Source organism: Netta rufina, assembly GCF_964035555.1.
Source record: "Netta rufina genome assembly, chromosome: 23".
NCBI classification, from domain to species: Eukaryota; Metazoa; Chordata; class Aves; order Anseriformes; family Anatidae; genus Netta; species Netta rufina.
The window spans coordinates 4,631,778-4,643,478 of NC_140147.1; the positions used below are offsets into that span (position 1 = coordinate 4,631,778).

At 43.8% G+C, this 11,701-nt stretch overlaps 1 protein-coding gene across 1 annotated transcript in view; it reads right to left on the reverse strand.

Moving 5' to 3' along the window:
- Positions 1–10,788, reverse strand: part of LOC311218072 (lethal(3)malignant brain tumor-like protein 4) — a gene marked incomplete at its 5' end in the record, with an annotated part of 36,829 nt that extends 26,041 nt beyond the window's left edge. Inside the window, 6 exons of the mRNA XM_084300544.1 lie at positions 623–711; positions 1,858–1,915; positions 3,335–3,506; positions 4,049–4,157; positions 6,971–7,124; positions 10,675–10,788. Coding sequence (XP_084156670.1) covers positions 623–711; positions 1,858–1,915; positions 3,335–3,506; positions 4,049–4,157; positions 6,971–7,124; positions 10,675–10,788 — 696 coding nt within the window. The remainder of the gene's footprint in view (positions 1–622; positions 712–1,857; positions 1,916–3,334; positions 3,507–4,048; positions 4,158–6,970; positions 7,125–10,674) is intronic.
- Positions 10,789–11,701: the final 913 nt, after the last annotated feature.

The window sequence follows — 11,701 nt, forward strand, 5'->3', positions numbered from 1 at the left end:
GACGGTGCAAACAGCTCTCTCCTTTGAAGAATTCACTGTGAGTTGAACTTTTAATTTGGGCTGCCGAACCAGAATGTAGAAGCAGCTTCCCCGCATCTAAATTCATCTTCTCCTAACTTCAGTGCACCAGACTGTGGATGACCACAGCTTCCCTTCTAACGATTACTTCTCACTGAGGTAATCTCTGACACTCTCAGAGCTAGCTGACTTACAGTTTTCTACATAGGAAGGCTGGAAGGGGCGTAGTACAGACACAGATGAAACACAGGACATATGAAAGACATTAAACTGTTCCTCTATGATGTTGCTTAGAGATTGCCTAACAGCCAATTTATTCTGAGCTACCCAAAGCAGACCGACACAGTCATTGTTTGTTTGTGAGTGGGATTCAATCCGTGGTTTTTACAGCGCTGGTTTTGGATGAGACTCACAGGGTAGATGTTTGTTTCCACAGTGCTTCAGGGCTGGAAACAAACATGAGGTTTTCACTGCCTGCTTGCAGTAAATAGCTAATAAATGTAACTGCTGGTTTGAGGATAGTCTCACATTCTACTTGCATTGAGTTAGTAATTCTGGGAGGCTTCCTGAGAAAAACAATGAAAGAGCTGAAAAAGCTGCCAACCTCTCTGAACAGTTTTAGGGGAGCAGCTGGCATCCGTTCCTCTTCTAAGTAGGAAACCCAGTTCCATACCTTCTTCTTTGCAGGAACAACTAATCAAAAACAAAAACAAAAATGAGTGTTTCTCCCAGACATCTCCCATTTTTCCCTCTCTCCTCTTTCTCCTCCCATTTCTGCAAATCATTTTTACAGCACCCGGAGCAGCTCCAGGCAGCGGCGCTGCTTTCCGATCAGGTGCAGAGTTACTTTTACAGCAAGTAAGGAGGCAGCTCCGAGCTCAGCTCCGCCAATGCTGTTTTGCTGCAGTACCCCAGAGGAGGCAGTGTTACCCAACTTTTGAGGAAAGGTATGAATTCCAACAGTAGGACAACCGTGCTCATTCCTTATTAGCAAAAATTTATCGCATCGCAGGTCAAATGAATTGTGGCACCCAAATTGCTGGAAGCTACCCATGGAAAGCTGCCACGGTAAAGTTTCGACAAGATATAATAACTTAAAATAGTGGAAAATGATTCCTTCTGATAATTCACAGAGAAATAAGGGGTTAGATATGAACTAAATGACAGCACAGAGGCATATAACTGCAGCTGAAATAAACCTAAAACAAAACAATGAAAAAACAAGTGAATTTTCATTCAATTCACAAGATTTTTTGTATGTACAGATATATGAACATACATATTTATAACCTGCTAATACCACAGTGCATCTACTACAGAGGCAGCTACCAGTACATACATGATGAAGATAACTTGGCAGGTGCTTGGATTCGTTTTAGCAGAACCATGGTCATACACACAATAAATTACATTTTAAATGCATATTAAAAATCCCCCCTGGTTATGCTAACTCCTTTAAGGTATGCAACCAATTTAACCCAAAAGTTTGCCATCAATCTCATGTTGCTTACAATTTATGTTCTATTTGTCATTTGTGGCTATGAAGCTCTCCAAAGTCAATGGAAACAAAGATTCTTATCGGCTTCAGCGAGCTTTGGATCAGGCTGTCTCCTTCCAGATCCTCTACGCTGTGCCCAACATGCAGGCAAATCTAGCATATTCTTGCTAATACATTTCAGAAGACTGACTGTGGTAAGAGGGTTATGTACCTAATAAGCTATTCTGAATGTGAAATGAGCTCTACTGTCCTTTCTTCTTCTGTTTACTATTATTCACTTTATAATAGCTAGTAAAATAATCTATAAACATTAAAGAAAAGAGACTATGAGCTTAGCTCACCTTGTTTTATTGGTTTAGTGTTTCTGCGGCTTTTCATATTATTTGATTTATTCTTCTCCTAGACACAGATACGTTAAAAAAAAGTTTAGCAATATTGTTGTTTCCTCCCTCTGATCATCTCACAATGCAGGTACAATAAGGATGTAACATGTAACTAACAGGACTATTAGCTAGCATTATTTCCCTTTGAATAACCCTGCAAGAGCATTAGTAGGGTACGTTACATAAATAACTTTGATCCTGCAGTATCCCAAAATACTTTACAAATTAATTAATATGCTACTGAAGTTCATTTAAACATGGCCATTGAAGAGCAGTACGAGCCCTAAACCTCCATTACAATACACAGGATTTGCCTTCTGCAGTGCTGGATTTACTGCTCACATAAGCAACCTCACTGTAATGCTCCATTTTCCTTTCAGGGGTTCTTATGTCCATCTATGCCAGGGAATGGATACAGGAAAAAAAAATCACTTATGAAGCCCTGAAAGAAGCAGATGCTTCAAGGAACTATTGCCATAGATGAACACCCCAGAAAATATCTCCCTGTGTCACATTCCAAGCCAGATTGCCATTCAAAGTTCTATGTCAAGCTCATTAATTCACCCACGGTTGTCATTTCTTGAAGTAGAACAAAAAGGGCAAAATGTGAAATGCAAAGCTGCCTGCCAAAGCACGCCCTAGAAGAGAGAGTGGGGCAGTTTCAAATGAGGAAGAGGAGAAAGGGAAGAGACGGAGGGCAAGGACTTCTGCAAACATATATACTGAAATCTCTCTCATATGCATCACAGAGAAAAACTGAGCAATAAAATGAATTAATCATCAAAAATTTCATGACATCAGAAATTTCAGCTTGCATTACCACCAAGCACCTACCCCAGTGGCTCTCCATTAGAAAAACAAGTGCAATTCATGAACATAAATGTAACGGTTCAGGTGTGAGACTGTGCACATGGCAGCAGAGTGAAGACTTGCACAAAGGAGTAGGATGCTTAATGAATAGTAAGAAAAGATGAGATCAGGACTGAGGTACTTCTATGCGTACACCATTAATACATGTTTCTAGTGGTGTAGAGAATGTACATACAAGCACATTATAAAAAACAATCAAACTCTGCTGTTTGACACTAATCTTCAGCCTCACGTAGTATTTCTTGACTGTAGTTAGGTGTAATATTTGGGAGGGCATGTATTCTTACTGTGAAATAAGCTCAGTGCACAGGGCTATAGCTACGTCTATATTACATTACTGCCTGAAATCTTGACTGTGACTTCACACGGGCTATTCACCAATACGACTCCTCAGATTTCAGAACAGATATTCTCGTTCCTGAGGTAAAATCAGAATCAGACCCAGACCATTCTCATGGGTGCAGAACAACCTCCCTTGGCTCAGTTTTCCTTGCACAGTGAAGCCACAGACTTCTACATGCTCTTTACAGTTCTTGTTAAAGAAAATACATATGGCCTTATTTACCTCATCCTCATCTGCATTTTCCTCATCATCCTCAGACTCCAGAAGCAGTCTTCTCTTCCTTCGGAGACGTTTGGCAGGTCTGTCAACCTCATTCACCTGACAGCCAATGCTGACATTAGGATTTCTGCTATTTCCCCTGTTTCTGCAATCATCTGGAATGTCTTTGGTATCACTATATATTCAAAATTGAAAACAAAAACAAATTAAAAGACCAGTAATATTTCTGCAGGATTCCCAATGTCTCTGTACCTGTTTGGCAGAATGAGGTTGCTGAGAACCTAAAGAAATGAAACATGTTTGCATGATTTGCCGTATATTTATCTCTTAAAATACTTGAAAGTACCCGAATAGCTATCGCTACCAAAGCAGCTCCAGAGGGTTTTTAATACTGCCTTTTTACAGCTCTGTGGAAAACAGGACATCATCCTTATCTACAGGAGAGGGAACTGAGGCACCAAGCACAAAATGAGAACTTATGCAGGTTGAGAAATTAGGATTGATATCCAGAAAAAAGCTCTCCTCAGTTTGGCTTGAGAGCCTCAAGGGTAACAGGAAGGTCACCAGCAGAGCTTTGCAGGCAGCCCTGCTTCTGCCATGCCATGTTAACACTTGCTCTGAGGACTTCATTACCTTCACAGCAATGCTTCTCTCTAGCACAAAGTTATCCCTAAGCAGTTTTAAACACAGAAGAAGAAGAATCTGGGGTTTATTTACCTGTCCCTGTGCTGCTGAGAGCCTGTCTGAGTACAAAACTTTCCATTCGCAAAGCAATCCATTTGACCACGGGTTTGGAAAACAGAACAGGGCAAGTTGTCTTTGGACACTGCAGAAGCAAAGAAAAAGAAAACTATTAAAGTAAAATGTTAGAACTTTGTACTTCTTAAACACCTTTCATGCAAGGAGTTCTGTCAAAGTCCTTTACAAACTTTCAGTGAGCCTCAGTACCCCATTGTGAGGGAAGTAATTATTATCGGTACACTGGCATACAGAAAGAGTGTACCACCTCATTAAAGAAAAACCACTTTTATCTGTAGTATTTTAATTTCAGAGACGCTCTGCCCTCTGTGAAAGTATTAAAGAAGATATAATCTCAAGGCTATAGCCAGGACACAATTACAGATCTTTTTATATTTCTTTATTCCTAGTAACCCTCTAACTTGAAAAGCAAATGTCAGATGAGCCCACTTTGTTTGGATACTTTAAATACAGTTGGTTAAGTTTTAAAACTTCAGTCTTTATCTACACTTCGTACATAGGAAAAAATCTTTCATAGGCAGTCTTTAAAAATAGCATTATTGATGGGAAAATAGAAACAATGATTTCTGAATCTAGCAAGGAGTATATATCCATCTTGCTTCTGAATGAAAGCATGAAAATACAAGGGGTATCTCCAGTATACTGTTTACTTTCTACTAATGTTTGGCTTTTTCCTAACGCAATTTAATTTATGTTGAATATTTTAACAAAACACGGTTGCAGTAATCCCCATTACCAGGCATCTGTGCTATCCCAATGCATACTTCGCTCAAGTTCTCTGACGTGCAAATTGTGCACAGGGCACTTATGCAAACGTCATTCATATTCTGCACTTTGGGGCACCGTTTGTGTGCACTGGTTTGATCAATTCATTCCTGTACGCGCCATTTAAGAGAGAAAAAAAAAGCAAACAAGGCACCAGGCAATCGAAAACACTGAGATACGAGTCACTTTGCTTCTTGTTTAAAAGCATTTTCATAGTCTCCTTACCAGTACTTGCACTCATTCTGTTGAGATGACTGAAATTTTTCATTTATATCTGATTGCTCCCTGCAGACTGATAGGGGATGTTGGATGGTCCTGGCTGGAATTTGGCAGACAGACTGCCTACACAGAGCAAACACAAGCCTGCTCGTGTTGCTACTTAAAGCTTCTCCCGGTGCCACTGGGGACCAATGATTCCAGGCAAGGAGAAGGCAAAAGAGGGAAAACGTGTAAGAGCAACAGAGCTTGAAGAGCTTTGCTCAAATAGAAGTCACGCTGATAGATGGAATACACTTGGATTAAAAGGATGTGAAAAATTCTTAGTGCTGAGGTGACCATGTAAGCACTGGTTCTTTGCCTGATGAATTGATGTTTCCGCAGCTCTCACAGGCAAGAACTACCCGTAATCAGCAGGAATGTAAGCGAATGCCTGTAAGCAAAGTGGATCTGCAGAGTTTACAATGAATTCTGAGATGAAAAGAGCCAACAGGGAAGACAGGTACGAAGGCTTCCTACCAGAAAACAAGGTATGAAGCCTACCTACCAGAAAACAGAAATAGTTCCATCAAGATCCCGGGGAAGAGCCAACTGGCAGATGCTTGTCCAGGCAAGCAACAAGAGGAGAGATTGTTCTCTTCCCAAAAAAGAAATTCCCTCCATGGGTGTGTACGATTTCAGGGACGCAGCCCTGCCTTGACCAGCGATCCAGCACTGGATCACTTGGGCACTTTCACAAAGAGCTCTACTGAAACCCTTGATTAAAGGAAACAAATGATGTACCAAGTAAGTGAGGCTGCCCAGCTGAACCAAGTGGGCTGGAATGAAAAGGCTCAGAGACTAAGAGAAGTAAATCTGCTTTCAAATACTGGTTTCTGGAGAAACAGGGTAAGAAGAGGTCTGCAAAGAATCATCTGAGATATTTTTTGTCCATTATATTGATGTGTATGTCTAGTAACATGCTTACGTTACCCTGTTAAAACAATTACCCCTAATTTGGATTGCAGCAGCCTTGGCAATGACGAAGTCCTTGTGGCTAACAACGCACCTATCGGCATGAGCCAGGTTACAGGCAACTCTCAAGGGTGTTCTCGCCAAACCGGGGATTCATTCTGGGCCACCAACGCCAGGCTGGCACAGCGCTGTGCCACCCGCTCATGCTCTGCATGCACACGGAAGAGTCTCACTGGAAAATCCCCTCACGCACAACAGCACTCAACTAAGGCACATCTGTGTTAGCACATCAGCCAGAGCACCTCAGCTATACCCATCTTTAGCACAGCCCTGGGCACTTCTGGCCTGAGGCACCCAGCAATGTCCCGGGCAATTCCCAAGCGTGGTTCAGGACTCAGCATGGAGCTGGAAGTCCTCCCAGGGGGTGCAACCCCTCCATTTTGGAGCCCGAGTGTTTAGTAAGGTCTGTAACACCAGACCATTCTGATCCCAAAGCCCTAAAATAGGCACAGTTCAGTTTAATACAGATGCAGAGCAATCACTGTCATGACAAGTGCATCACCCCTGTTAAGGATGTCACTGCTGATCCACTACCCTGGAAAGAAGGGGCTCCGACATCCCAGTATCACCAGTTAAGGAGACCCCGGTGTTTAAGTTGAAACTCCATGTGAGCGAGATGTTTGAGTACAGAGGCAAACCCAGCCCAGATGGTTTATATAACCACACTTACCTTCCACAAAGGAGCGCACAACGCATGAGCCGGGCTCTGTTATGACTCTGCAGTAATTACATTCACTCTAAATACCTCTACAACATTCAAAACTGGCAGTGACTCACTTCACACGCTGCGTCAGGGAGCACGGCGCTGCTGAAACACACCCTTCAGTCCTGTTTCTAGAAGCTTTTCCAGAAACCACATACTCTGTCCCACAGCAAAAGGCTCACCTTCCAAATCAGCGCTAGAGGCAGCGGAAGCGTTGACAGCAGCAGGAGCAAAGCTGGTTGGGCTGGCATTTATTGCTGAGGCTGAAAGAGCTTTTATGGCTTCTGCTTCTACTTCAGTAATGATTTCTAGCATTCCAAACTCATTTAAACGGAACTGCAGGTAACAGAAGAAAGCAGGCAAATAAGCAGCAGTAAATGGGCTAGAAAAGGGGGCAGGAAGGAATAGGATTCCCTGAGAAGCAACTAGGTATGGGACAAAAAGAAATGGCTGTATGTACATAGAAAAGCAATAAAAATAGCTAACGATAAAAATACGAAACACAAAACTCTTCCTCAAAATGCCAGCAGCGGGCCCCCAGAACCCCAATGGTGCATTTCACCATCAGAGGAGGAAAGCAGAGTTATTCTACCTGCTTTGATCTGTTCCCCTTATAAATCCCAGACCTCTGACAAACGCACCAGAATAAATTCCTGCAGAAAACCAATTCAACCCCAAACCTTTGTTCTGATGGGTCAAGTTCATCCAGCAAAGCACAATTACGTTTACTGCAGTTATCAGATACTGCAAGCTCCCTAAAATCCCGGTGGAAGCAGGAATCACCCAGCTGTTGAAGGAGAGGTCACACTGCAGAGGAGAATGATGCAGTGTGTGCTCCCAGCTGCTGCTGGCCGAGCTTCACAGACCTCGGAGCACAGCTGGGACTGCACAAACGCAGTACTCATCTGAACAAACCACCCCTGAACAGCCCAGAAACACACCTAACGCCCTGCACACGCGCCGTCTGCCCTACTGCCCGCCAAGAGGAAACTGAGATGCAGAAGAAGAAAACCCCTGCAGACACGCAGGGAAGTGATCAACCCATAGGGTAGCCTGGAAAAAAAAATGGTATGTGTCTGACTTCAGAGACTATCATTTAAGCTTAAAAAATGTCTTGGGCTAGGAACACACTTCATGGATCCAGATAAAATTAGCAGCGTGCCAAATAGCGTCAATGCGCATCTTTTATTAGTCCCCATCTGCAAAGGCAATCAAACACGCACACAAAAAGACTAATCTGAAGATTAGTCACTCCTTGATCTTCTCTACTGTCTGCACTACAGAGCTGCTGAACTCCAGAACGAGAGGCAAATACCGGGTGGGTTGCATTCGCAAGCTCTGCTCCAAAGCTTTTATTCACAGCAGTTTATTAGCTTGAGATCTTTTCTCAGCCACCCGTTCTTCACTCAAACCTGGCAAACCCAGATTAAAAGCGAGTGCTTCACCTCTGAAGCAGGGCCCTCGTCGCATTGAGAAGTCTTGTTCTTCCTCTACTGCTGCACGCTTCCTGGTCTCCAAATCCTGCCTCCAGCCCCCTATCAAAGCCTCATCCCAAAAGTTCCTCCCTCTCCTTCCTCTTTTTGATCGGAAGCCTGTATTTGTTAAGGATTCAAAGATGCTGGACTTGCTTCTAAGAGCTCACTTCTTCCTCTGCAGCCCCTAAGACGCAGAGCACCTTTTATATTTCAGCAAGATGAGAAACAGCCCATTGCAAAGAAAGAATTTACGTGGGCCTCTGCGTTTCCTGGAGCCTGGCTGTTGTAAGAGAAGCAACCTCTCGCTTTCCCCCAACGCCTAGGAGCAAGCAATAGCCTAAGGGTGCAGGATCTCAGCAGTTCCTTGCCATCGCTGCCGAGGACAGCTCAGCACCATGAGCACAAGGTCAGGGGAAGGAGCACCTCCAGAGCTCCACGTGCCATTAAGCAGCAGAGTGAACGAAGGCAAGCTCACAGCTGGAGGTGGGGAAGGGTGCCAACGTCGCTGGGTGTTAGCAGATGAGTCTCTGGGGTGGACACTGCTGCATACAAATCACGGGCTCTGCTTCAGCCCAAGCCAGTGAAGACAAGGCTTCCTTTTATTATTTGGTGTCATATGAACTGGGAAGCCCAGCCCAGGACCCCAGAAGCAAAAGTTTGCTAGAAAAATGACCAGCATCGTTATTACGAGCTCCCGAGCTGTGCTGAGGACTGGCTGACCTATGGAACCCATCTCTGGTTTCATTCCCCGATTCCTCAAGGCAATATCCTTCATCCTGAAGGTCTGGAAATGTGTAACTGTTTCTATCAGGACTGCTGCTTCTTTTACATATAGAAAGCAGTTCAACATAGCACATTTGCTAACGTGAAATTCACACAAACTCTCCAAAAATAATCTGTCCTTGCTGAGAACTTTTGAAAAGGGAATTCAGGGAAAATGTATTTAATTGTGCATGCAAGAACTGGAATACAGCAGGAAGAGAAGACGGGAGGGGAAAAAAAAAAGATTATACTGCAAAAGAAAAAAAAAAAAAAAAGAAAAAGCTGTTTGGCTTTTTTTTCAGGAAAAAGAGTGTTTGGCATCTTGAGAATGAAGCAGGTTCCTGTGGAGCCAGTTAGCATGCTCCACACTGCTACCACGCTCAGCAGCCACGGTATCAGTGCTCTTATAGTTTGTTGTCTAACATAAAATAATACAGTATCATTTGTTTTCTTCCAGTAAGTGTGGTGGTGCTTTGCTGGTTCCCTGCTATTGCAAGGAACCAAAAGAGGTGAAGCTGTTTCTGCAAATGAATGTTACTGCTGGTTAAGAGAAAACCCGTGGCAATACGCTGCTCAGCTCTTTTAAGCAGCAGAAGTATAATGACTGAATAAACATAGCAGAAAAGTTAGGCCACTGCAAAATGATCATGAGCCTCCTAGAGTCAGTGGACCCAACTCCATGCCTGTTTGGTGCGAGAGCCAAGCACGGATCTCAAAATACTCCAAGAACACAGGTTCACCCATGTTCTCTGGACATTTGCAGGCAGAAGCATTTTCCTCGCAGACTACGCGAGGTCGGGCAGCCCATGGAGAAGACTTTTCTGCACAGCTGGGAGAGGAGAGGAAGGGGGAGACTGTCAGCATTTTTAGGAGGTGGAGGCCCTGATTCTGAATGCCTGATGTGATACCAACAATAGGATTTTTTGTGAGCTCTCAAGTCCCTTCAGCTCCAATTTATTTCACTCGAGATTGATTTTTTTCCCAGATTCAGAACTCGCCGCCTTGAGGCCAATTTTATGTATTCATTCCCAACCATCAGAAGTGCAATCAAACTGAAATAACAGCTGCAGGTAATTTGGGAAACAGTCAACTGGCACTCCCCTCCTCCCCCCTCTACCACAGCACACCTCGTTTGTGACCATCAGATCTTGGGTCTGATTTACATGAGAACCGTACTGGAGACATTACCATGAGTATGTCAGCTACAGGCAGCTGTCAAAGCTGCAAAAAATAACCACTGGTGTGAAAAGAACCTAAAGGCCCAACCCCACAGGTATTCACTCATGACAGTGTCTCTCATGCTGGGCTGAGCTTAACGGGATTTCTTGCCCGAGTATGTTGTATGGACGTGACTGAGAATTAGGAAGATCAGGCCCATAATTTCTAACGGCAGAAAACAATTCTTTAAAACACTTCCTACCTTTAGAAATCAATCGAGCAAGAAATTAGAAGGGGGAAGGAAGTATCAGCAGGCTTTCAGAAACATCCCTGAACCTTCAGCACCTGCTTGGTAATGCCAACCCATCTGCTTAAAGCAAAGTGTTTCCTCTGCACAACTCTTATTTGCAAACTAGAGAATATATTGTAAACTTGTGTGCGGTGCCAAAGGCATGGTGGCTGCTCATTTATCGTGTTCCTTGGTTTCTTACTTGTATGTTGCTACCAGGCAAGGTACCAATGCCGTCTTTCCAGTCTAAGGCACTCAGTACATCGTAGTCTGCTGGCGGGATGGTGACGATTCTCTCCGAGACATTCTGTTCCATCTCTCTGCTTAGCCTTTGGGATCTTTATTTAATTTTAAGAAAGAAAACTAGGGCTTGAAAACAAAACAAAAAAAAAGAGGCAGATAATAAATCCTGGGTTCTCTGGATTCACTGGGAGTTTTGGTCTGGATATTAGCAGTACCAGGATTTAAATTGACAGAATCACAAATACACAGGAGCATGCACAAACTCATATCCCACATCCACTGTGACCAATCTGTACAACTCGGGGAGTAGCAGCATCTGTCACGGGGTTCCTCTGTACTGCTGCAATGCTTAGGCTCTAGGCTAGAAATCCTAAAGAGCTCTCAAAATGCTTTTGGTGCTTGTGCTGCCCTCGTCTCCCAGGAAATGACCTAACAGGCTCCGTTAGAAGAGCTGATTAAAAGCCATACAACTATCCAGGCCCCCAGTTCCCAAATATTCAACGATTGTTGTGGTTGACTCTAAAACACTGACCATAAATTAACTGTTACTGCCCTTTGAATGTAACCTGAATATTTTCAAGCTGTGAACATCACTGCTTGCCTACAAAGAACAGATCCACAACCTTGAACTGGAAGCGCTGCTGCATTTTAGGGGTGTGAGCTCCTGGATATCAGCAGTGTGAGCTCCTGGATATCAGCAGTGTGAGCAAAACCCGCTGTTCAGTTCCCCAGAGCAGAGCCCAAGCGCCAGGTCTAACCGCATTCTTGCTGAAATCGGCCAGAACTGCCTGAGTGGGAAATCTCTGCTCTGACTTTTGAATTCCCGAGGTCGACAAGGCTGCTCTGAGCTCTTAACCCAGCACTAAAAGCAGGCATCACCCAAGAACAATTTGCTCCATCTGCCTTTGGCAGACTGTTTCTCCCTGTGAGTACTGAAAGGAGCTTTACAGTGACATGGCTGGGGCAGGTTTTAACCACCGGGTGCT